The sequence below is a fragment of the Homalodisca vitripennis genome, chromosome 4 (assembly GCF_021130785.1).
Source record: "Homalodisca vitripennis isolate AUS2020 chromosome 4, UT_GWSS_2.1, whole genome shotgun sequence".
NCBI classification, from domain to species: domain Eukaryota; kingdom Metazoa; phylum Arthropoda; class Insecta; order Hemiptera; family Cicadellidae; genus Homalodisca; species Homalodisca vitripennis.
Genome location: NC_060210.1, coordinates 166976328 through 167003672, shown reverse-complemented (window position 1 = coordinate 167003672; position 27345 = coordinate 166976328). Strand labels below are relative to the sequence as shown.

At 32.2% G+C, this 27345-nt stretch overlaps 1 protein-coding gene across 1 annotated transcript; it reads left to right on the top strand.

Moving 5' to 3' along the window:
- Window positions 1–119: 119 nt before the first annotated feature.
- On the top strand, window positions 120–27345 carry LOC124360561 (ER membrane protein complex subunit 6). The gene is made up of 5 exons (XM_046814282.1): window positions 120–388; window positions 15581–15741; window positions 17952–18044; window positions 18939–18958; window positions 27209–27345. Exons 1-5 carry the CDS (start codon window positions 346–348, stop codon window positions 27237–27239), a joined length of 348 nt encoding a protein of 115 aa, XP_046670238.1. The 5' UTR covers window positions 120–345; the 3' UTR covers window positions 27240–27345.

Sequence of the window (27345 nt, the reverse complement as noted above, 5' to 3'; positions counted from 1 at the left end):
AGTTCTTGTAAGAACTACCTACAAACGACGGACAACCACAAAAGTGAACATCGGGGCCTCATGGATTTTTAATCCAGGCCGCCACAAAAAGGTGGCAAAAGAAAAAGAAAAAAAAAACCCTGGCAGTGCTATCAAATTTGGATTATGGATTCAGATTCATTATCGTCTGTAACTGTTCTGCAACTAACCTGTAAAGTGTAAATTTCGAGAACGTTTATGTATTTTAACTAATCCCTAGTTATTTTTGCCGTTAGAAGTATTATTTTATGGACTCAATATTTAGTCACTAAATTATTTGTTTATACTTATTGTACCCCAATTTCAATTTGACAGATTTGTTTTAATATGTCAGTCGGGAGAGTAAAAACAAAAGTAGACAAATCAGGAGGTAAGACTAATTTTTCTTTAAGTGACTTGTATTTTAATTGTGAAATTATTTATAAATGCATATTTTGTACAAAATGATTAAGATTTCATTAGAAAACCCTTTGATTACTTTTTAATATAGGATATAATTTAAGTAGACTAGGGAAGTTAATACAGGTTATAATTTAAGTGTCAGTTATTCATAGAGATACTGTGACACATCCTCATAACTTAAGTTACTTAATTGTTACAGTATATCACCCAATATAATACTTGAATATATCACAATAAATTTTCAATTTAACTATTTACATTTAAATGTTTTGGTTCTAGTTTATTAGCTTCAACAATCTCAAATTACTTTTATAAATTTCTTGAAATAATATGTTTTTATTTCCAGAAAGAATTTTTAGTCCGTTGCGATCCATGAGTGCACAATACCTGATGTTTAAATTTTAGGTTATATTTCTAATAGTTCATCAATATAGGGGATCGAAGGGAATCTGGGATTTCTGGGTGGGGGAGGTAACAAACTAAAGAGGGATAGACATTGGTGAAGGGAATACCAGGATACTAAAGTTCAGGTGAAAAAGTACAAAGAAATTTGGCTACAGTATAATAAGCAGCCACCAACACGATCGGATGATTATCGATTTTAAATATCGTTACTATCGAATTAAATAGAAATAGAAGGCTAGTGACGACAAGAACAAAGGTGATGAATATGCAAATATTGCATAAAAATGTTTTTATAAACACTGAGCAGTGTTTTAAATTGCTGCAAGAAAAGGAGCAAGCTCCTTACATCCAAAGTATTTTGTTTGCAATGAGGAGATGAAACCTAGAATTAATGGTGGAAATCAAATAGTGTTTCGTTACAAGAAAAGTCAGAACAAATACGATGTTGCAAAAAACGCACTTGAGAAGACTTTCTTTGATCATTCTAAATTTGGTTTTGATGGCATATTACCTGCAGGAATACCATTTCAGATTTGCTAAAGTAATCGTGAGTACTACGCTGCTCAAACAGACTTTAAATTACGTTTAGTTATTTTATATAATATGAAACAAATACATTTCTTTTACATATAAACGCATAGCTTCTCTATATTAACATTTTAAAGTCTTAAACGTAATTCAGCTCGACATCATCATTCAAAATTTACTCAAAGTAAAAATATGTTTGGAAATAAATTAAAAATTCATATAATCTGTTTTGATATTGACTAATGGTGCCAAGAACAGTGGCGTACATGTTTTCTTTGTTTTTTAAGCAGTCACATATCCTTGAAAATACATAAATTAAGTAAATGTTATTGTTTTGTTGTAATTATATATTATATTATAATTTGTAAATTATATTAATATTTATACATTAATTTCTAGATTGAAAATTAGCCAAACCATATTGTTGTTTAAAATATATCTATTATATTATTTGGTCTGACACTTTGCTTTCAGTCCTTTGGATGTTCATTAATATCAATGATTCCATGTCATTCGATAATCATCATCCGATTGTGTTGGTGACTGCTTATTATATTGCAGAATTTTAGAGGTCAATGTAGAGCTACAACTGCGTATGGGGATAATTCACGAGTTATTTGGGTTTTTCTTACTCTTAACTTTTATTTTTGTACTAGGTTCTACCTCTATGGCGAAGTTTGTTTTCCTCTGTGCTCTCGGTCTTGTTTACCAGTAGGTATTGTGTTTGCACATCTGGTTATTATATTTTTTTTTCCTTTTTTGTGATTGGTCAGATATGCTGCGCAGTAGATTTCAAAATAAAGACGTTGTTCTTGGTGTTTTGTCGTTGTCATTATCCATTTTGTACTTGAGTTTCCTTGAATTTGGATTTAAAAGTGGAGTTACATTCTACAAGTATATTAGTTTTACCCATTGATGTATAATAGAACTGGATTGCTGACTAAAGACGTGGAAAAGCCACAAAAATGGTCCATCGGTTACTGCCTTCACCCCCACCATAATAGACAAGAAGGCGTGCCAACCCTCTGTTTACACACTCGCTGCCCATATGTTTTGCATTGCAGTTGTTTAGCAGTTAATTTTAAGTTTATTTACAGTCTTAATACGGTACAAATAAAACATGGTCCAACATTTTCAAATATATTGTCAGAAAAACACATTAAGTTTACCAATTCAAACATTAATGTACATATTGCAGTTCAGACTTTTAACTTTGGGCATAGCTGATGCAATCGACTTTCTCTCTAAGAAAAAGCATCCGGACTTTGTAGGAGCTGAGGCTACAGTAAAGTTTATCAGGTTATAGACAGATTATTTTATGTTTTAAATTCCAGAGACCCTTATGATAAAAACCACAAAAGTCCACTAAGAAAAGACAATTTTAATGTGTGCATTCACACGCTAAATGTTAATTATAAGTATTTACGAAATTTAAAGATTGATGGTTTACCTATTTTAAAACACCCAAGAAAGACGTTTGCTCTTGAATTCTTAACAAAAATAAACATAACTAAAATTTTATGTAAGAAGAGATTATTGTTTGATTTAGATTTTAAGTATTTTCTAACACAAGTTTTCTCAAGATAACTTAGAACTACTTTTTTTCTTGTATTAGGTCTCGAGGAGATAATATTAATAATAATAATCCTAATGTTAAACAGTTCTAGTGAGCTTTGAGGAACTTATGTTCAGAAATAGCGTACAAGCTTCTGAAAATACTAATTGTTTAAATTTTGAAGTATAAGATAAATAGAAAAACTTAAAGGCTTAGTGGAAAACAATAGTTGTTCATATTATAAAAATAATATCCTGTATTGCATTAGTGGATTTATAGTAAAAATATTTGTTCTACAATTAAGTGAAGAATGTTGTAACGTGCATATGTTAGATTTAAGCTCTTGCACTCATTTCTCTGATTGTATGTAAAGACAATCTAATTAGAGTCTCTTCTGATGTTATAAAAACTGTAAAATTTTTGTACACTATTCTGACATGTAATGAACAAAAAATGGACCAGATTAACTAAACGTTTGACAATATTATCATGTAGAACGCTAGCTGAAAATGCATTTAAAAACCATTCTAGTTGCTATGATTATAGTGAAAATATTCTCGAGATGGTGCTAGTAAAATTAATCACCAGTTTATTTTTCAAAACAATGTGTTTCCATTTAAATGAGCAAAAAACATCAAAAGCGGTTTTCACCAGTCTTGGCATTCACCAAAATCTAATAAATTAGTTTTGGTTAGAAATGTACAGCTAATCACAACAGACAGTAAGTATATAGTTTATATATACGTTTGTAACATTACTTGCCAATAAATAATTTTATAAGTCACTGTGTTGTAATAATTTGCCTTATATTTTACGTTGCCAATAAGATAGGTACATGTGATGTTATAGTTCCTGTTTAATAGTATTAAAAGTTATCCTGAAATCCAATTAGGTTGGAACTGTTCCTGTATTAATCCTTGCAATAATTGTAATTTTGGCTCACAAACAAAGCACAAAAATTAATTTATTGTTTACTAAAGCTTCTCAAAGGAAATAAAAGTTTTATAAACATGAAAAACTGTTAAAACAGATGGATTGCACGACAAATGCCTTTGGGTGTTTTAAATGATTATAGTTAGTAATATAGTTTACAGCATTAATCGTTTTTGATTAATTAAACATATCTAATGAGTATTTATTAATTGTAACAAAAAGCAGTGTAAAACTTCTTATTTTTTGAGGGATTAACATGTCTTGACAGCTTGAGACAAATAACGCATGTCTATCGTCATTGCACTTGCAGCCATTATTTAAATACCACACAAATTATTTGACTTTGTTTAATTTATTAATTATAACAGTATTGCCAACTTTGATTTAATTTATTAAATAACAATAACTGATAGTAAATAACAATCATTATAATGTTTTTGTATTCAATTGTCATGGCGGCCGCTAATTTACACTGCAGCATAAAGGCCTATTCCTTATACTGTAGAACGAATACTACTAATAAATTATCTGAACTACTGTACTTTTAACGAATGGGTATTAATGAATATTCTGTAATGAATGACCACCATGTCTTTAACTTCAAGGAATGTTTTATTAATTTCTATCATAATTAGAGAAATTACCTACCTACATATATGTTCTGTTACTTTACCAAATATTTTTATTAATCCAGTTGTATATGCTACACTATGTTTTCTGGTTTCAAATAAAAATAAGTGAAATTTACTGATTTATTTTATGAAATTTATTTCATGTATAGTATGCTGCATCACATTTTTCTAATTTAAAAATAATATTATTGTATTAGGCTATAGGCCTCTAAGATTTTTATTTCATAAAATAATAAATTGAAACAAACACATTTAAAATAACTTTTCTCTAGGTTATTCAAAAAGATTATTGTAGCTTAAATAAAAATAGAAGACATTCTTAATGTAACTTATCATTTATATTTGGAGCAGAATATAATACACAGACTATGGTTTTTAATAGATTAGAATAATTATTGATACATAATACGTATTATTGAATACTAGACTATTAATCAATATTAACGTACTTATATTACTGAATAAAAGGTGTGTATTTGAAATTAAAACATTAATTTAATATTTACAAAGAAAATCTCATGAACAATATAGGAACCGTAATAGTTAAACAAAAAATTAGAACAAGAAAATAAGAAAAACTCATAAACAGTATAAAGATATTATTACAGTATAACTAATATTTAGAATATAAAATAGGAACTTATGGAATTGTTTTTTTTATTCTGGGTAGCAATGACTAACCACTTTTAAGAAGTTGAAAGCATCCTTTCCAGATAACCTCTCTTCTGTGTAAATACTCACGGGGACTATCTGGAAGCAGGTCGGCTGGTATGTCACTTTTTAGACTTTGTTTAGACATAGCAATCCAAGAGCTTTCAACAATGTTCACAGTAACATGAGTTTTCAGGTCTAAAAAAAAGTTTTCACCTTGGTTTATAGTAAAATGCACTTAAACCAAAGTGTGCTTCCATATTTTAGTGACTATGGTTGTTCCATGCTTTAACACAAGGTAAGGTGTATGAAAGCGTATGCATCTCACTTGTGTTCAGGACACGTCTTAATTCTGTATACACACTGTATTGTTTTTAACTTTCTGGTATTGTTTCGATTAAACCTAATATCCACGTTCCTTCCAACAACCTTCATTTGTTATAATTTTTATTTTCTATTTTACACTCATCTATTTTATTATGTTTGTAACGACCCGAACCCAATATTAACAATAATTCAAGAAATTATGCTTTATTTGGTTATATACAAATTTTCATTCATTTAGTAAAATTTAACTAAAGACGTAATAATAATTGTAAAGTGTAACAGCACTGTTGAGGAGGTCAGCAGTAAGACTGCTGACAATGCAGAGTCAGCACCTGCGTGTGCTGGGAAGCTAGTCTAGTTCAGGCCTCAGACTCGTAGACATGTAACTCTCTGTCGCCCTATTATAAAATTTTCTAAATTCTTTCAATAATGTAATTCAATACTTTATATCATTCAGAAGTGCTCTCCCCCTTTTTAACCAATGTAAATTGTGTAATTCTTATAAATTAATCATTAATAAACAGTGTTTTTAAAATTCAAACGTTGTTGCACAAACTTTATTTCTTTTTTTTCCGGAATCATCCGGTGGTGGCAGCGGATACCAATTAATCCCCAAATCGGTCGCGTTACAGATTTGGTGGCAGCGGTGGGATTATCGCGTAACTTTGGGACAATTTAAACTGTACAGTTGATTGTTTTCTCCCGACGCCGAAGTGACCACGTGAACATCAAAATTACTTTAAACAGTGTAATCCAGTGTCAAGTATAGTTTAACAGTTAGGAAAAGTGTTTCCAAGTTGGATCTTTCAAAATTTTGGAGTAAAAAGTGCAACAGGAAGACGATGGAATTGGAATAAAGGAATCTACACGTGAAGACGCCAAGCCGAGAAAGGACGCCGAGAAAGGACGCCATCTTTGCCATCTTCATCACGTCGCCAGCCTAGGAGACGGAAGCGGAGCAACCAACCAACATCGTGGGTGACGCTGTCAACAACCAACATCATCTGTCCACAGCCTTAGCAACCATGGCATAGTCACAATGGCGGCGATATTTGGTGAGCCTTTGTTCACGTTCAGAAATTAAATAAATATAATAAAGAAACATTGGCTATACTTTTAACTAATTTTACCAAATATTCTACGTTAATTATATAATAAAATAAGACATAGAAATAAGAGAGAATAAAGGTGCCTGTGGTAATAATAGTGAATGCAGCATTGAATGAACACATTTTTTTGGCAAATTTTGTGATTGATTATTAAGTAATAATAAATTAAATTGAATTACTCTAACATGGAGTAACAATGTGTACTTCAATGTCAGGTCGTCACTTCCAGGGGCACCTATTTCTCATTTTAAAATTAAGAAAGAATACTTGTTAAATAATATTCAGGAATTGCCAATGTTTCTAGATAAAAAAAATTAATTATTAAATCTTTGTAATGTAGAAGCACTCTTTAAAAACAAGTGTCATAGTTATGATAAATTAATAATTTTGAGTTTAAATAATTGTTATTGAGAAATATTTATGTTTTAAAATTAATTTGAATTTGAAGTTAGACGCTATTCCGTGCGTATTTAAAATCTATACTCATACCTTGCTGTGTAAATTGATATTGTTTAATGATTAGCATTGCTAATCTACTAATTTAGTTTTATATGATGTATATGGATTATTATTACTAACATCAATTGATGATGATTGATTGATTAGATAGGTATAGATAGGTTATCGATCATTGATTGGTTATTAAAAAATTTTTTTTTATAGAAAAACTTTTGGGATTTTGAAGAAAAAAATAGTGTCTTATTAGTCATAAATTCAGTCGTATATTTTAAATCGAACTTCGTAAAATTTTGTAGAGTTTTCCTAAATTAAATGTTATGATTATTAAGATCATTATAACAAATCAACAATCATGAGTTCTACAGTAACGTTTGAAGGAAAAACCATTGAATTTCAAGAGGCTTTTGATGCAATTTCAACCAAAGTCAGGTCTCTTCAAGACTGCATAGACGAAACCATCGCGGGAAATTCTGTGCTGAACAGAACAGAAATGTCACCATCCGCTATGGATATGACAATCGGAGCAGCAAGCAGACCATCATTTGAGCTAGTGTCTAGCATTACTCCCTATGACGGAGAGAGAGCCGATCTACTCATGCCATTCTTCGATAGCATTCAAGGCATAGGAGAACTGAGCAATTGGAACGAAACACAAACATTACAAGTATTGAAATTAAAGTTAATTGGTAGTGCACTACAGTTTTCAAAATCAGATGAAAAATGCAAAAACGCCACAACACTTAAAGAAATTAAGTCTGCTGCTCTAACCGAAAAGGTTTGGAGATAGCCTACCAGATCACTATTATTTTGAACAATTGGCTAACATCAGACAAAATAAAGGAGAGACCATCGAACAATTTTCTGACAGAGTCAAGAGGGTCAGTGACAAAACACTAAGAACCACCAATAACGAAGAAGTAAATAGAGTATTAAGAGAAAGAAGCTGACCGAAGAACAATGGAAGCCTTTGTCAGAGGACTCTACGGAGAAATTGGCATACAAACAAGGATTAAGTTTCCAAAGAATTTTAGAGAAGCAGTGACTACCGCAATAGCAATAAATAACTTAGAAAAAAGGCCAAATCCATTGAAGAAAAACCAAGGAAAGTTTTTGGAAACAATTTAACAAGTAAATGCTACAATTGTGGAAAGATAGGACACGTAGCAAAAGACTGTAGATGTAGAAGCTCTACAGACAGCAGATGAAGGGAATGTGGATATTGCCGTAGAAAAGGGCACAGAGAATCAGAATTTAAATCAAAGGCAAACTCCACACGTCCTCACTGCAGCTTCTGCAAGAAGCAAGGTCATACAGCTGATAATTGCTGGGCCAGAACAAAGAACACGGGTAACGAAAGAGGTCAACCTTCAGGAAGCGGTTATAGTTCAAGAAAACGCTCTACCGTTAAACTACAGCGGGGAACCCAGAAGCGCCGCTGGCAAACCCCGTGAGGAAGTAAATCTGAACCTACACAAGATAAGGTTTGGACAGGCGAAGAAAAAAACCTAAAATTGCATACATCACTGAGCAGGAAAACAACTATGAACTACTAGCTCATGGAACCATTGGGGAGTGTCAATGGGCCAGTAATAATTGATACTGGGGCACAAATCTCGATGATAGAGAAAACGGTCACCCAAGGACCTATCTCACCGACTGATGTTCGTGTACATGGCATCACAGGAGCCATAATGCACACCTACGGTCAAGTATAAAACAGACTATAAAGCTAGGAGACACAGAAATGATGTGTGTACGTTCATAGTAGCAGACTTGCCTGACGATTATATTGCAGTTATAGGGTATGATGTGCTTAGGTGGAAAAGAGCTGTCATTGATTTAGAACGATATGTCTTAAGTATTGAAGGTCGTGACGCAGTCAACCTATACGACACGAGACAAAGAAACTACAAATGATTGTGTGAGTGGACTTGGTATAGCCACCAAGCGAACTCAAAACCTTCCAAGTAGAACCCGATCGCTCAATCAACACGCAAGTGAAGCCTAAACGAAAACGAAAACTTGCCTGAATATCTTCCAGCCTACTGCAGAACTAACCTCAACATACCTGCCCGTTCAGAAATGGTAGTACAACTAAAATTGGGGAAAAATGTGAAACAACGAAAGCAAGAAATTGAGAACAAAGTTGTAATTACAGAACCAGCACTCGTAAAAATTCATGGAATTTATGTAGCCAGAAGTCTAAACTACAGTAAGAAAATGGAACTTGTTGGACGAAAGTAGTCAATACAAGCTCAGAAAATTTAACAATGTACAAGAACACTCTGATCTGTAAATTAGAAGAACCTCATTTAAAACCAGAGAATTCAACAGAACCAAAAAGGGTCAACACAGTATCTAAAAAAAGCGACGAATTCAGAAGAAAAGTAGAAGAAAAGATATAGCATTTGAGACCAGAGGAAAAAGCAAAGATTAGAAACGTACTTCATCGATTTGGAAATTTTGTTTAGCCTTGGAGGAATTGAAAATTTAGGATGTACAGCAAAAGTAAGCCACAAAATTAACACAGGAGACCACCCTCCCATTAACAAAAGGCCATACAGAGTGCCTCATGCACAGAAAACAAGTGATACAAGATCTGATAGAGGAACAACTGGATAAGGGAATCATAATACCGAGTGGTATCACCATGGTCAGCACCAGTGGTCATAGTTCCAAAGAAACCTGGTCCAGATGGTGTTGTAACTCACAGAATGTGCATCGACTACAGAGATCTGAACTCATGCACAGTACCAGAAGTTTATCCTTTACCAGATATCCACGAAACACTTGACATGCTTGGTGGAAGTAAATTCTTTACTGCACTAGATATGAATTCGGGATTCTTCCAAATTAAAATGCATCCTGACAGCCAAGAGAAAACAGCTTTCAGTACTCCAACAGGACATTATGTATATACCAGAATGCCCATGGGTCTTATAACTCCCCTGCAGTTTTCCAGAGGTTGATTGATACCAACTTTATCAGGACTGAAAGGAAAGTCTTGTCTACCATACATGGATGACATCTTAGTCTACAGCCCGACAATAGAACAGCATGCACAAGATTTGAGTGACGTGCTAGAGAGGTTTAAAGAGGTAAACTTTAAGTGTGCAGCTAAAGAAATGCCAAATTGCAAAACCCGAAATTAATTTCTTAGGACATATAATCACGAATCAAGGAGTAAAGCCTTGTCCGAAAAAGATTGAAGCTGTAAAGGAGTTCCCTCAGCCAAAGAATGAGAAAGAAATCAGAGGATTCATTGGATTATGCAGTTACTACAGAAGGCATGTTCCAAACTTTGCGGACATAGCCAAACCATTAACTAAATTGATCAAAAAGAATGAAAAATTTAATTGGGACACCAGATTGTGAGACAGCTTTCAAAAAACTAAAAGAAAACTAACCACTGAACCCTTGTTGATCTACCCAGACTTTTCAAAATCTTTCATTCTTAGCACAGATGCCAGCAACGTAGCGATTGGTGCAGGTGCTAGGACAAGAAATAAACGGTGTAGAACATCCTATAGCGTATGCATCAAGACAGTTGAATTCCGCAGAACAGAACTACAGTGTAACCGAAAGAGAGTTATTAGCTGTAGTTTGGGCAGTTAAGTACTTCAGATGTTACCTTTATGGAAGATCCTTTTCTCTTTACACGGATCACAGTGCAATCAAATGGTTACTATCATTAAAAGATCCTTCAAGTAGATAACAAGATGGGCTTTGAAATTAGCTGAGTATGATTACAAAGTTTACCACAAACCCGGTGTGAAAAACAAAAATGCAGATTGTCTAAGTAGAGTAGTATACAAAAATGAGTGTGAAAAGTTACCTTTATTAGATCTAGACGCGATTAAAGCAGCTCAAAAGAAAGATAAAGAATGTCAAAAACTGAAAATGCATGAACATTTCAAAACAAGTCCCCAAGGAGTAGTGTACTTCAAGAAAGAAGATGAAAAATTAATTGTAATACCAAGAGAATTGAGAGAGAAAGTAATACGACTACATCATGATTTACCAACGAGTGGACATGGAGGAATAAAGAAGACCATATTAAGAATTCAAGACAAATTCTACTGGCCAAAAATGAGAGCAGATGTAAACAGCATTCGTACGATCATGTGACTCATGGCAACAGACGAACAGATTATGGAAAATCAAAAGCACCATTAGGGAAGTTTCAAGAAGTGAGTGAATTTGGGTATAGATTAGCATGCGACATAGTAGGTCCATTACCGTTAACTAGATCAAATAACAAGTACATATTAACTGTTATCGACCATTTCACAAGATTCGGAATATTTATAGCATTACCAGATCAAACAGCTGAAACCATAGCACGAGCATTTGTTCAGAAAGTTATAACGTCCAATCGGAGTACCAAAAGAATTAATTACAGACCAAGGAAAAAATTTCACATCAGAACTGATTCAGAATGTTTTGCAAACTACTGAAAATAAAAAAATTACAGACAACTGCTTACCATCCTATGAGTAACGGACGGACAGAGAGAGTGCAAACCGAACCATCCCTAAAATGCTGAGCCACTTTGTCAACAAAAACCAGTCAGACTGGGACGAACTGTACCATGATTAACATGGCATACAACAGCCAAGAAACACGAGTGTACAGGGTACACACCCTTTGAAATGGTGTACGGAAAGAAGATGGAAACACCCTTAAAGCAGATCTCACTATAACTGAGGACACAGATGTCTACTCAGATTACGTGGAAGATCTACGAACCAGATTAAAAGAGATTCAAGATATATCGAAACACTGCCAGGAAAAGGCAAGGAAAGCTCAAAAGAAGCATTACGACAAGAAGTCGAAAGAAAGTGAGTATTATGTCGGACAGTTAGTGTACCTGCATGTACCACACATAAAAAAGGGCAGAGTTAAAAAACTCTCACAGTTATGGAAAGGTCCATACAAAATAGTAGAAATCGTTATCTGAGTTAAATGTAGTTTTAAGGATAAGAGGGAAAAACGTCAAAGTGCACGTGAATAGAATCAAGCCAGTAGTTGAACTGAAAAACAAAGAAGAAGAAAGCGAAGACAGCGAAGAAGAAACTCATGAAATGAAAATGAAGAAGCACTAGGAGTTTCTAGCAAGGAAGCAAGAAGAGGAATAAGCCTCAAAGAAGCAAGTGATGCAGAAGAGGAGGTTGAAGATCCAACAGTACCAAGCCAAGCAGCAGAGCAAGCCGGACCGAGTGGATTACAATCTGCCAAGAAAGAAACAATGAAAGACCAGTTAGGGATAAGGAGGAAGCCATCCAGACTGGAAGACTATGAAGTTGAGTTGTAAATAGAAGTATACAAGTTTGTACTATAATAATGTAGAAGTAAAGTGTTATATCATGAGAGAAGTAAGAGAAAAGCCGAAGTTGTTGAGTATTCTTGAAATTTCATCTTGTAGGATAACAACTCAGTAGCGAATGAAGTGAAAATGATCAGTTTTGACAGAAGTGAAAATGTGAAACGAAATGTTGCTGAATGAGTTTGAATGTTGTGTGAGAGAGAAACACAAAAAAGGGTACCCTGAAGATTTAAAAATTGTCTGAGAATATCCACACAAGCACATGAGATTAATGAGAGTACTAACACAGAAGGCCAGAAGGAAAAAAAAAGTTGTAAGAAGTGAAAGGAATAAATCGAGTTACTTTAAGAAGATCAATTGTGTTATATTATAATAAGGAGAAGTTAGTTAAGCAACATTGAATATGCATAACATAAATTAAAGGTTAGATTATGGATGTCAAGTATAACCTTTGTTACAGGAACTAATGATTATTACGTTGGTCAAAGCAGCTGAAATGAGCCAAGGAGTTGTGTTTAGAAAGCTAGAAGACTCTGTGATATCCGGAGATGAATGGAGAATCGTTTTAGACTTTGATCTAGTTGGAAATCCTTGATGAACTGATACCATTAAAAGAAAGATGTGTAGAATTAGAAACATTTAAAAATATCAGTGTGAACGTCTGGGATGAAGACTTCGAGTTTTGAATATATAAGAGTGAAGGAAGGAATCGAACAATATGAGAGTGATATAACTGACTTATTAAAACTTTTGCCACCTGTAGGACATTCTAGAAATAAGCGTGGACTTATAAATGCAGGAGGTTATGCATTAAAGTGGTTATTTGGTGTACCGACTAGTGAAGATTTAGAACATGTAAATACCAAAGTAGACGAACTAAAGTTTAATAAGTGGTACAGTTGTTAGTTCGAGTCATACACAAATAACTTTGATGAAAGATATTAATTCTAGATTGTAAGTAACACTAAAGCTATTCATGAGATAATGATTAAGTTTATCTACAGCCAAAGACAGTTAATAACATCATTAACAAACTTCAATGAACAGAATATAATGATGCATCAGTCCTTGAGCAAAACATATGGCAATTACAACAATGTTAAGACATTTAGGTCAAACTGTTGATGAAGCTAAGCTAAGAGTAGTAGAGTTTAGGCAAGCATTAGAACTTATATACTCTGGTAAGATAAGCAGTAAATTACTAAATCCACATGATTTTACAAAAGTTTTGAATAAAATTGAAAAGATTATACCATCTCATTTGAAACTAATTGTTCCTGTAAATGATGAAGATATATTTTTGTATTACGATCTTTGTACAGCGCAAGCATTAGCTAATCCAGCTAGCATAAGATTGATTGTTACAGTACCATTAAGCTCAATTGATAGACAATTTGAAACCTATAAAATAGAAGTGATACCACTTTAATCAACCTAGGTTACGACATTTGGTTAGTGTGGAAAATTGAACACGATTACTTGTTGATATCTAAAGATAGCAGTACTATGTACCTCTCGCCTCAGATGAATATGTTCAATGTAGGCACAGTTATGTTTAAAATTTGTCCAAATTCAATAAGTGTACTACACCATACAGTCGATGGTTGCATCTATTCACTGTTTATGGGATTAAGTTTCTGTAACTCAAAAATGTAACAGAGTTCTAACTGAGAATGTAAAATTCACCGTTTTGGTTACAAAATGGTAATGATTGGATTTATAGTGTTGCAGAACCCTACAAAGTAATATTAAATTGTTTTAGAAATATTGAAGATGATACATCTGTAATTAAAACAGACATTGTAAAAGATTATTTAGAAGTTGTTGTTAACACCTCAGGTATCATAAAACAAATATCAAGGTGTGATATTTTTTGGAAAAAGTGGTAAGATATTTTCAAGAATCAGAGGGAAATATAGTTTATAAAAGAAATATTACGCACCTTCATATACCGAAAATAAACATATTGCAGCCAAATGAAAACCACTCTTATATTATTAAACAATAACTTAACCTTTGAAACGCTAAAAGATATAAAAAAGAATCTAATTGATGATCATATAGAAATAGGACTAAATTCATTATTGCAAGGATATAATGTAAACAAACCTGTCGTCATTAATGTAAATAAGAATTATAATTTTTATTGTCATGTATGTAGTTGTAAGTTTAAAATTGTGTACTGCTCGTAGTTTTTATATGTCATAGGAGAATAAGACGCCTTTGCCCCCGACCAGTCGGCAGCAAAGACAAACTCAGAGCACAAACGGCCCAGACCAGAGCCAACTGACGGTGAGGGTGGAGGAAGGAACTCCATTAGCAGAGATCATCCACGAAGCCTCCTTTGTTCGGATGACCCCCCCCTCATGATTAAGTAGTGAAAAAAAAAACGTGACAATTTTTAAAATCTTTTAAAGTGACAAATCAAAAGACTCTGACCGGCTTGTGACTCTGAAAAGAAATATTGTATATTAGTAATAATCCTAAATCTTAATAGTATCACATGGTTATGGTAAACTTAGATTAGAAATATGTATTAATAATATGGGGAACACTTCAAAGAAAAAAAAACATTTTTTAAGTTACAAATAAGTCATTAACATACGAATGTAATAGATTCAAGATGTGCCATCACTTTAATCCTATGACACATCTTTTCCAGAGGAGAGGGTGATGTAATGACCCGAACCCAATATTAACAATAATTCAAGAAATTATGCTTTATTTGGTTTATATACAAATTTCATTCATTTAGTAAAATTTAACTAAAGACGTAATAATAATTGTAAAAGTGTACAGCACTGTTGAGGAGGTCAGCAGTAAGACTGCTGACAATGCAGAGTCAGCACCTGCGTGTGCTGGGAAGCTAGTCTAGTTCAGGCCTCAGACTCGTAGACATGTAACTCTCTGTCGCCCTATTATAAAAATTTTCTAAATTCTTTCAATAATGTAATTCAATACTTTATATCATTCAGAAGTGCTCTCCCCCTTTTTAACCAATGTAAATTGTGTAATTCTTATAAATTAATCAATAATAAACAGTGTTTTTAAAATTCAAACGTTGTTGCACACAAACTTTATTTCTTTTATCCGGAATCATCCGGTGGTGGCAGCGGATACCAATTAATCCCCAAATCGGTCGCGTTACATGTTGGCCTTACCATGTCTTGTGTTAAAATTCTGCTTTGAAGTAATGCTTGTCTAATATATCACTAATGAGTTTATTTCTTTACAGAGATCATTGCATATAGTGAATTGGCCATAAGAAACAATGCAGCAGTTGTTGAATATTGTAGAACATCAATGGCAGCCCTTTCTGGTGGAACTTCAGGACTTTTAGGCTTAACAGGGTTTTATGGATTTGGATTCTATGTGTTTGCTGTCTTAGGTTTGTGGGTAAGTGGTAATATGTGATCTGTTGAAAGTAAAAAATCTCTAAACAAAAATGTAAACAAACTTTTTTTAAATAACAATATCATCACGTTTTAATGTTTTTTTTTTACTATAGATCTTTATAAAACAAAATATTTTCTTCCTTTATATGATTATTAATAAAGATAATATTAATTTGTATGTTGAAAGCTGACATACCTCTGGTGAAAGGGTTGTAAGTTTTGGAACTTTCTAGAATACACAAACAGGTAATACACCTAAGTTTCATAAATCATTCTTCCCTGACCCCATTTTATAGTTTCATCATTATTTTAGTAGCTCATTTTAAGCAAGTACGCTATATTTCTAAAAGCATTTTGGATATTTCTCTTTAAATAACAATTTCATACATTAAGTTGGAATGAATCAATCGTAAATAAGCAATTTCTGAAAGTCCAAGAGATAAATTTGTAATATTTGCTGCAGGTCGTAAATAGTCAATTACATTTAATTCAAAATATGAGGTGTGATATTTTAAGACATTTTGTAGTTATTACAAATACCTTTCTAACAATTTATCAGAGTTAAGGGCTTGTTTTACATATTCGCCTTATAACAAAAAGATAAGAAATTTAGAATAAGCACTGCACTTTTGCGACGTTGTCCCTTCATTATTTATTTAATATCTTGTAAATGACTTGTCTACTTTAAATTAATAATTTATAAATTAATCATTATTTTATAGAAATTTCTAAATACACTGTACTTTTTTAGTACTTTGTTTAAGTTTGACAAGTGCATTTTAATTTATATATTCCCAAGAATGAGTTTTGTCTAATTGTGTCTAATATTGTCAAGAATGAGTTACATAGTGTAACTTAAATGAATAAAGTTACACTATGTCATAAAAACGTCTATAAAAATAGTATTTATACAGTTTACCTCCATGTCCTTTTCTTTATTGCTTCAGAAATATATTGTCTATCAACTAATGATTGTGGAAGAAGTATGGAGTTGGAACTTCATTATACTATACAAACTCAAACTAAACAAATCCGAACAAAAAAGTTTAAAAATGTAATTTATATGTTTCTAATAATAAGGAAGGTTCATAAAAAACAAGGCAAGCTCTAACTATATTAAGGTCATAAATCAAAACTATATAAACATCTGTAAAACTGATTGGCAGTTTTAAAACATGTCCCTGATAAAAGGCCTGGCAGTATTGGAACAGACTTTGAGCAAATCTACTACTAGAGAAATTTTTAAGTTTTGAGGTTTTTTTAATATTACTCAAAGTGGATTACTATATTATGAATTGTAAAGGAAGCTTTTAAAATGTTGTGTGCTGGTTTAACTATGCCATTAGTTTGGTATATTCCTGGAAAGTATGTAGTTATAAATTTTGCTTAGTTATTGCATTTCATTGGAGTACAATTAATGTTTTCCTTAATATTACTATTTAGTTTTTGGAGGATGTTTATTTTCTATTCTTAAAAGCATTTTAAGGTGTGATTATTGTAATCAGACTTATTAGACTTGGGAAGTGCAAATGAATATATTGTAACCATTAATTCTTTTCATACCTAGTGTGATATTTATGAACAAAAGAATATATGTTAGAAATGGCTGTTAAGTGCCTGAATGAAAATATTGTTATAAAACCACTTGAGAAATTACATGAACTTGAATGCAAACTTTGATTTCTCTTTTTGTTTTGTGCAATGTTTTTCAAACTTAATATTTTATTTTCATGTTACAAAATGTCACTCTAAGAAGGTATATCATTTATTCAATTCAATACAAAATTGAAGTTCTAATGTATTTTAGTTGAGCAGTTAATTAAACAAGTGTGGAAAAAGGTAAGTGTTTGTCGTGGCACTATTGGGTAGTGTGACATGCTCTGGTGGTCCAGCTTAGCCTATTACATTACACTATACTATCTAGAAATGAAGTACGAGTTGAACAGAAATACGATTTTTCCAGACATTTGCCATCGTTCATTGATTTTTTTGTATTACTAAACGATGGCAAATGTCCGGAAAAATCCTATTTCCTTCATAATTCTTCCATTTAAAAAAAAAAATAAATAAATAAAGAAAGAGTTGAATATACAAGGGGTGAAGTGGTGGTAACAGGGTTAATGGTCCTTTGACAACAAGGTTACTAACATTGAAGATAGGGCAGTATAAAGTAGTATATTTATTATTTGTGAGAATAATATGGTGTTCCAGGGTCTTCTTCTAATGAAAGCTGGTCCACAGTGGAAAAAATATTTCATCAATAGAAGAACTCTTCTTACAAATGGATTCTTTGGTGGTTTATTCGTATCCTTTAACTCTGTTACTTAGATTTTATTTAATTTTACTTAAATTATACCAGGACTTAAATCAAAATGTCATAAAACTTTACTCAGTGTTTTTAGTCTCGAGTTTATATAAAACTGTAACACGACTTTTAAAGTCCTCTAATGGTTTTTTCCAAACAATTTTTGCATGAAGTAAATGTGCTTCAAAGTAATACATTTTTATATAAAAGAAAATTATACCCTGCAGGAGACTGAATCCATGTGAAATCAATATCAGCCATGATCAACTGTGATTGTTTTATATCTGTATTTTAATCATACATTCATGAAACAAAAAGCCAAAAGAAATATGATGTAGCTTACCAAATAATTTATTATGCTTTTGTCAGGAAATGTAGATTACAGTATTAGTGTGGGAAATGCTAAAAATTAATTGGAAAATAGTAGACTTCATTACTAGTACCGAAAGTGGTCTTTTCCAATTCGCAATATTTTTCTGTGTACGGTATTGTAATAGCTGGACATGGAAATATGATCAGGGATCAGAAAAATATTTGGTACAAGTTATTAACAATACTTATCCTCACACTGTAATTAATAATAAAATAAATATTATTATATTTGTAAATAATATTATAAATATTATATTATATTATATTCTGAACATAATAATGTAATTAATAAAAACAAGTATAATTTACTGTTTTAAAAAACATTGAAAGCTATGATTTCTATATTTAACATGGTTGATATTATCCCTTTTAGGACCATACGTATAAGATCTTTCCCTAAGATACCATTAAGTTTCTGCCTAGGCTATAATTGTTTATTTGAAAAACACAATATTCTTAATAGTTTTAAAAGTACTGAATAAGAGTGTAACTAAAAAATATTTTCCTTAATAATTTTACAGACATATGTATTATTTTGGACGTATCCTTTTTTAATACAAACTTATTACTAACATAATTTTGTATGATAGATTGTATTTGTAAGATAATAGATTTAGTTATAATACATTTTAAATAGTTTTTTATGTGTTTTTAGGCATTATCAAAAGGCCTTAATTTAATCTTCAACATACTGGGTAATGTTTATATCATTGTTGTAGTGAGTAAGACAAAATTAATAGGTTTTTAATTTAAAAAGGATAAGGGTAAGTATTTATTTTTTAGGGAGAGGCAGGAAAAATACAAAAACCGAGATGCGGAAACTCTACGTTTTATATCATGCAGATAAAAAACAATGTATAAAGGATAAGAATAAGTGCTATAAAGTTAATTTGACATATTAGTAATCAAGATATAGTAAGCGATGGATTTAATCATTTGTTGCCTCCATGTCAAAGGAGTCCTTGTACCTTATTCTTATGTACTGACTATACTGGGAGGTAGCTACCTGTCAATTTTAGGTGAGTCAGTAGAAGACTTTAAAGAATTTTTTTCTGCAAAAATCCGCAAACATCTTTTTAAAGTGAATTAAATGTTTCAGTTATGTGTTTCTGAAATATTTTAGTTTTTGTGTTCAAGGTAGAGCACACTGTTAATACCACTTAAACATAAGAATTTTTTCTCCATTGTAATCTTATTCCTACACCATTAGATTATGTATACAAATGATTTTTTAAATATGTTTCTTTTATAGGGTATTTTAAGTTATCTGTTTCCATAAAATATAACTATAACAAATTTGAACGGCCATCATGTTGAAAATTATTATTTATTAATTTACAATTTCTTTTTTTCAATCGGAATATAGATAAATTTTATCCGAAAACTAAATATTTTTTGACCTATCTTTATTGGATTGTTTCTTAGTTGTATATTTTAGTTTTAGTTAGTTGTATATATATATATATATATATATATATATATATATATATATTCACCCTGTATATATATATATATATATTATGTATTATTTATATATATATATATTATATTATATATATACAGGGTGAATTTAAGTTAGTGTCAAAAATTTTTTTGGGTGATACTACTCAGTATTATAGACCAAAATATGAAAAAAAAATCCCTATCCCATCTATCTTTTAACTACGACCAATTTCGCTATTTTGTTAAAAAATTAAAAAATCATGTTTTGTTTCAATAAAACTCAATTTCCTCCATTATTTTTAATGTTTTTTTTAATTCTGAATCCATTTTTGAAATCTACACAAAATTTTACATGGGAATAATGGAGAAAAACTGTCTTGAAAATAAGTTTGATACAAACAAATTGCTAATAAATCAAATTCTTAAGTTTTCAGCAAAAACATTAAAAAGATATTAGACCCGAGGAATTAAATGAAGTTAATTCTGAAGAGAGGCCAATACCACAAAAAACTTGCCCATTTTGTGGGCTTTAAAATGACATAATGCATTGCATATCTTATCAGTTTTTACTCCTGACTATCTTATCTCTACAATCACAAGTATGAAGGAATACCCCATTTTTCAGGTTTTATTTTGTCTTTCACCTGACTTTACCTCTATCCACTTAAAAATAGTTATTTGAGTCGTAGCTATCATGGATTTCACATCGAGAGAGTATGCAGAGATGCATTTTGTATATGGTTTTTGTGGCGGGAATGCTCTGGCTGCTCAGAGAGAATACCACGCTCGGTACCCAGATCGTAGAGTTCCTAGTGATAAAGTTTTTACGAGGCTACATCAGCGTTTGTTGGAGAGAGGAACAGTTCACTGTTTGTTGGAGAGAAGGAACAGTTCACAGGCAGCGTAATGAGGTAGGTCCTGTTCTTCGAGATGTTGGCTTAGATGAACGAGTTCTAGATTTAGTTCAAGAAAATCCTGAGGTCAGCAGCCGACAACTTGCCAGAGAAGTTGGTGTTTCTCAGAGTAAAGTGTTAGGAATCTTCACGAAAATAACTTCCACCCCTATCACTTTTAACAAAGGTTCAAGCATTAGAACCAAATGACTTCGGTCCAAGAGTAGAGTTCTGTCGCTGGCTGCATCAATAGTGATATTGAACAATAGCATTTTTTTGGAGAAACAATTTGTACACCAGATTGAGTCTACCTTCACTATGGGCTGGTGTTTTTAACCACGCATACATGCACGGCCTGGACACCCGCCCCCCCATTGCGCCGCAAAAAAAAAAAAAATACAAAATCCCAGGGCTTCAAGAGAAGTTCCCTTCAAAGACGTTTTTCCATCCTCAACGTCATGGGTCAGGAGTCATCGGAAACCACTTGTTGGGTCCCCGCATTTTTCAAGGAACCTTAAAAATGGTGGAGTTTACTTGGACTTTTTACAGCTTAACTACCTTGCCCACACTTCTGGAATGGACTTGATATTGGACCACGATCTGAGGGACAACATAGTTTTCCAACAGGATGGTGCTCCTCCTCATTTCAGCAAGGAAGTGCGTCACATTGGGTTAACGGACAATTACAAGCATAGGACAGGTTGCGACAGGAACTGTAGCCTTGGCCGGTCCAGATTCCACCTGACCTATCTCCTATGGACTTCTTTGTTTGGGGGACTATGACACAGGAAGTATTACCTCGGAACCCACTGTACTGTACACTCTGAGGAAGACTTAAGGAAAAGGATTGATACTTATTGGAGTTAGCATGCCCAAATAGTGCCGTAACAAGTTATCTTTTGAACGTTGATTTTTTTTTTTTTTTTTTTCTTCTTAGGACAAGAAAGCTTATTAAATTGCACTTAGTCCTGTAAGAAACCTTTGCGCTGCTTCCGGCCTGAGTGATAGGATATTCAGGGTATGGGTAAGGATTAGGGAGTAGGGCAGCCTTCCTATCGAGATCCATGAGGATAGAATTAGGGAACTACATCTCTAAGTCTTTCCCGATAAGAAGAGGAGGCCAGCCTCTAGTTAAGTGTTTAACAAGAGACCTCTGAGGTGTAAGGGAGGTTCCATCACCAACCTCCACCACAGTCATCTTCCACATAAGACTAGGACCTATCGAGATTGCCCATGTGAAACCCCAGAATCTCAACATCTGCGGTTAGTGAAGTGCCGCTTACTGGACCATCCATAAGGCTTGCCAGATTTGAAGTGAGCCACATCGGTTTTTTGCTGTGCCCAGTGGTGGGTTCAACTGGTATTTTTTTGGTTATAAACCGGCCAGAAGCTGATCCCTGTCTGAACGTGACGGTTTAGGGCCTAGTGAGAGGAACGCGTGCGCAGAGCCTGCATTAGAAACGGGAGGCAGGCAATTTGAAAACAATTTGTAGATTACTTACATTTTATGATTATTCTTTTTGTACACTGTTCTTTATGTGTATTAATCCTATGTTTGATTTATTATTGAATTAAACACAATTTTGACTGGTTATTTGGCACACGTGATATTTTAAGTAGGACCTTGATTTTCAATACTGATTCTTTAATAAACCAGTAGAAGATGAAAATAAAAGTAACGTTGCATCATGTTCATTTTAAAGCTCACAAACATGGGCAAGTTAAAAAATGGAATTTCTGAATTAAAAAAAACATTAAAAATAATGGAAGGAAATTGATGTTTTTATTGAAACAAAAACATGATTTTTTTTTTAACAAAAATAGGCGTAATTTGTCGTAGGTAATAACTCTTCCAGGCCTAGTGATACTCATATTACTCTACAGTGGATAGGCCTTTCTTATGATGATGCGCAGTGTATTTTTGTTTTAATTCATAAAACATATCCAAATTAATACCTGAAATATAACATATTATCTATTAAAATGTTCGACTATAATATGTACTAAAATGGTGAATGATACAGAAAAACTTAACCAAGGATAAAATTTTTTCATTGTATTAATTTACTAATGACCTTGAAACAACAAATTTTTCCAACAAAACATTATATTTTTGAGGCTATTTTTCACAATTACCATAGTTAACATTATTTTGAAATTTCATTATAGACCAAATAAGATTCACAATTTAAGTTTTGAACACAAAAGATGTATAACACATGTAGTTTATATTTACATGAAATTTGATTTTGAATATGTTTTTCACCAGCATTAAACAAAGCAAAAAATGTAATTTTCATTCAACAAGTTTCCATATAATGTTTATATGTATCTGCTTGAAAATATACGACATAGAGTAACAAGATAAAGGAAACTCGTACTAAAACCGTTTAGTATAAAATATAGCTGAAATTCCGATACTAGTTATTATATACGTCGTTTTTCACGAACGGCTCGGACCGGAGCCTCGTTTATCGATTTCAGACGGGGTCCCTAACGGCTCGGTCTGAGCCTCTAACACTTGGAGGGTTAAGAAATGATGGGAATTTTTTTAATTTACATATTTTTTTGGTCTATATTACTGAGTAGTATCACCCCAAAAAATTTTTCGACACTAACTTAAATTCAACCCATGTAATTATTACCATTTTCCACTTATTGAAATGAAAAAACCAAAGATTATAAGGCTTCTAATATATTTCATGGGATTTTAATTACCCACGTCTTCAGGAAGCATTAATATAAATAATGAAGGAAACAAGAAACACAACAAATAAAATAAACCAAAAGATGTAAAATACGAAACGAAAACATTGATAAAAACTCAGCTGATATATCATTAAATGGCACAAGATGGAAATTTGGAAAAGTTTAAATACAGTGATATAATTGTTGAATTGGTTTCTGTAAATCTCAATTTAAAAAAAATAATAAGGTAATAATTTTTACTGAATATCTGAAGGGGGGGTTTGGTGGTATAGTGGGTTGGGGGGGGGGGGGGGGTAAAGATAAATTGGTTGGTATGGTGGTATGACATAATTTCTGGCCAGAGTAACTCTTTTTTCTACTAACATGTAAATTTCAACTTATTGTACTAGACTTCCTTAAATTCTGTTATTTGATCTTAAAAAATATTAATATTTTGTATTGAATATGTTGCACAGTATGTGAGAAAGCAGATTTAAGCTCATCAGTCTGACAGAATTGTTTTCTCCATTAATGGCTTGGCAAACCCAATAGGTCTGGGTAATTATGTTTAGAGCCACCATATGGTAATTAGTTGAGACATCAATAATATATTATAACTCTGTATTGAATAACTAAATGAAATTATTCTTTTGAATGAGTTTTATTCCAGCCTTGGTTTTATAATCTGGTAGTTATATACCCTTTTAAAATGCGTTTTTTTATTAAAGAATTCCTAAGCTGCAGTATGTATTTAGGCGAGTGGTAACAGGCAGTCTGCATCTCCTCCTACTTCTTCTCATGCTGTGGGACTAGTTAAAAAGTGTGCTGTAATTCAAAATTCCGCCATTTGTGAACTGTGTTTGTTGTTTAAGTTTTTGTTGGCAATAAACTATAAAACAGTTAAAATCCATGACCAACTTTGTGACGTTTATGGGAATAGAATAGTGAGTGAAAGCAGAATGAAACAGTGGTGTATTAATTTTAAAAATTGCTGCACCAATGTTCATGGCAAGGATCACAGTAGTCAGCCTAGCATGGTCCCTGGAAGACTTGTTGACGAAAATCAATTAAAATTCGTGAAAAGCACTAATCACTGATCTTTCAGAATATTCTCCTCAAATTTCACAAAGATTATGAAATCGTTGCGGACAAAGTTATGGCTACCATATAATTTGTGCGAAAAGAATTCTAAAAATCCTTTCAAAAGATAAGAAAAAACAAAGGCTTGCTTCACCTCTGGTGTATTGTAACTGGTTATAAAACATGAGTGATAAAATTGTGAGATGTAAAGGCAGTCTATGTTTTATGGGACAATAAGGGAGTGATTCTGGTTGATTTTCTTGAACAAGATTCTACACTGTAGAAACTAAGGCGAGCAATATGAAAGAAGCATCAGGGAAAAACTTACCTAAAAACTTTAGTTTCATTATGACAATGCACGTTCACACACAGCGAATCATACCCGGTAGCTCTTGGATGAATCCAGATGGGATATATTTGATCATTCTTGTAAAAAGATTCATCATTAATTTTTGACTGAAAATGAAGACAGTGATAATATAATCATTATTTTTATTCAATGTAAAGTCTTGAAAGTAGAAAAAAATCATAGTGGTAGTGGGATGTAATATAAGCAATGATCCCGTAAAACAAATTCAAACTATTTTTTACATTTCATAGTTTATTTTACCAATATAATGTGACATAGACACTTGTCAGTTTACATGTGAGTAAATGGTGAATCTACCCAATTTCTACCCATTGTCACATCGCTTCAGCATCAGTTTTAATTAGTTCATTTCTTTGTTTTAACATCTTTAAGCTGTACTAATATTTAAGGACCCAGATATGCAATCCAGTCCACTGTTCAAGGTCCAATAGATATTAATGTTTTCTTTTAAGCTGTTTGAAGGAATTTATTTACTTTCCCCAATCTTATATGAGTGGGTTATCACTGGAATACTTCCGACTTGTGCTAGGTGAACGAAAATTCCTGAGCTTATGCGTGGAGTATATGTCAACAAAGAAAGCAAGGAATAATAACAGATTGATGTCTAATTTTCTATTTTCATATAAAAAAGAAAGGGACTAAAATAATTAACTACGTCACACCAAACATACAAACGCAGCACAAGGTTCGAAGTATCACAATGCAATGTGTGGTGCCACTGAAAAAGATAACCCTCTGACTTGTATTGAAAACCACTACTGTAAGAGCCAGTAATTGTAAAGTTTTCCAGTTTAAATATGAGTCTGAAGAAAGGGAACTTTTTTCAACAAGTTCTTCATTAAAAAGCAGATCACTACATCTACAACACTTAATTGCAAGGTTTCAAACACAACATAAACAGTTTTAGGTTTTCTTTGACATATTGAATCTTTCATTGAGGTTTTGTGTCTCACTATGTATATGGGAGTCGAGTCATTAAGTAGAAACATATTTATTTGTCAGATCTTATAACATTTGATGATATCACATACAATAGTAGTTGAGTTTATAAAAATGTCTTTACTACACAAACATTGCAAGGTTTCAAACACAACATAAACAGTTTTAGGTTTTCTTTGACATATTGAATCTTTCATTAAGGTTTTGTGTCTCACTTTGTATATGGGTGTCGAGTCATTAAGTAGAAACATATTTATTTGTCAGATCTTATAACATTTGATGATATCACAGACAATAGTAGTTGAGTTTATAAAAATGTCTTTACTACACAAACATTGCAAGGTTTCAAACACAACGTAAACAGTTTTAGGTTTTCTTTGACATATTGAATCTTTCATTAAGGTTTTGTGTCTCACTATGTATATGGGAGTCGAGTCATTAAGTAGAAACATATTTATTTGTCAGATCTTATAACATTTGATGATATCACAGACAATAGTAGTGAGTTTATAAAAATGTCTTTACTACACAAATATTGCAAGGTTTCAAACACAACATAAACAGTTTTAGGTTTTCTTTGACATATTGAATCTTTCATTAAGGTTTTGTGTCTCACTTTGTATATGGGTGTCGAGTCATTAAGTAGAAACATATTTATTTGTCAGATCTTATAACATTTGATGATATCACAGACAATAGTAGTGAGTTTATAAAAATGTCTTTACTACACAAATATTGCAAGGTTTCAAACACAACATAAACAGTTTTAGGTTTTCTTTGACATATTGAATCTTACATTAAGGTTTTGTGTCTCACTTTGTATATGGGTGTCGAGTCATTAAGTAGAAACATATTTATTTGTCAGATCTTATAACATTTGATGATATCACAGACAATAGTAGTTGAGTTTATAAAAATATCTTTACTACACAAACATTGTTTACATGTACAATACATTGGATGTTTGCAAATTACCATTTTTTGTACCCTCATAATACATGTAATCTATCTATTACTAACTAAAACTATATTTCATTTATGCCAAAAGTGCAAAATTTCATAAAATTATAAATGATTGAACTTTTTGTTAAAAGGTGCAAACGATCCCTCAGATTAATGTGATTATTTAAATGTCAATTTGTTTGGTAGGTCACATTAAGGTTAGAAAAAACTCGCTTAAGGACACATTATTAAGGACTTTATTTCTCTTTGTGGAATGGTTTATTAACAAACAGTATTTTAACACTATAAATATGTATACAAGATTTATGTATTGTGTTGTATGAAACTGTTTATAAAAAGAGTATAAAGTGAGGAGGTTTAAAAAAATATTAGTCTGCACTTACCTCGAGTGTCGATTTTCCTTAATTGTTTACAGATTCCTGTACGGCATGGTTCATGTTTACTGAAGAATAATGGAGCATCATTTCCATCAGCAACATCCACTTTCATAAAATTTCATATTTCAATACATTATATTTTCAATATCCCAATAAAAGTTTTACCAGTTGTTGA

Excerpts from the sequence above, each read along its gene's own strand:
- LOC124360561 (XM_046814282.1), top strand. The coding sequence starts at position 346 with ATGTCAGTCGGGAGAGTAAAAACAAAAGTAGACAAATCAGGAG. Across the intron at positions 389-15,580 it reads AAAAGTAGACAAATCAGGAG|AGATCATTGCATATAGTGAA; the intron begins GTAAGACTAATT and ends ATTTCTTTACAG. Across the intron at positions 18,045-18,938 it reads GATTCTTTGGTGGTTTATTC|ACATATGTATTATTTTGGAC; the intron begins GTATCCTTTAAC and ends ATAATTTTACAG.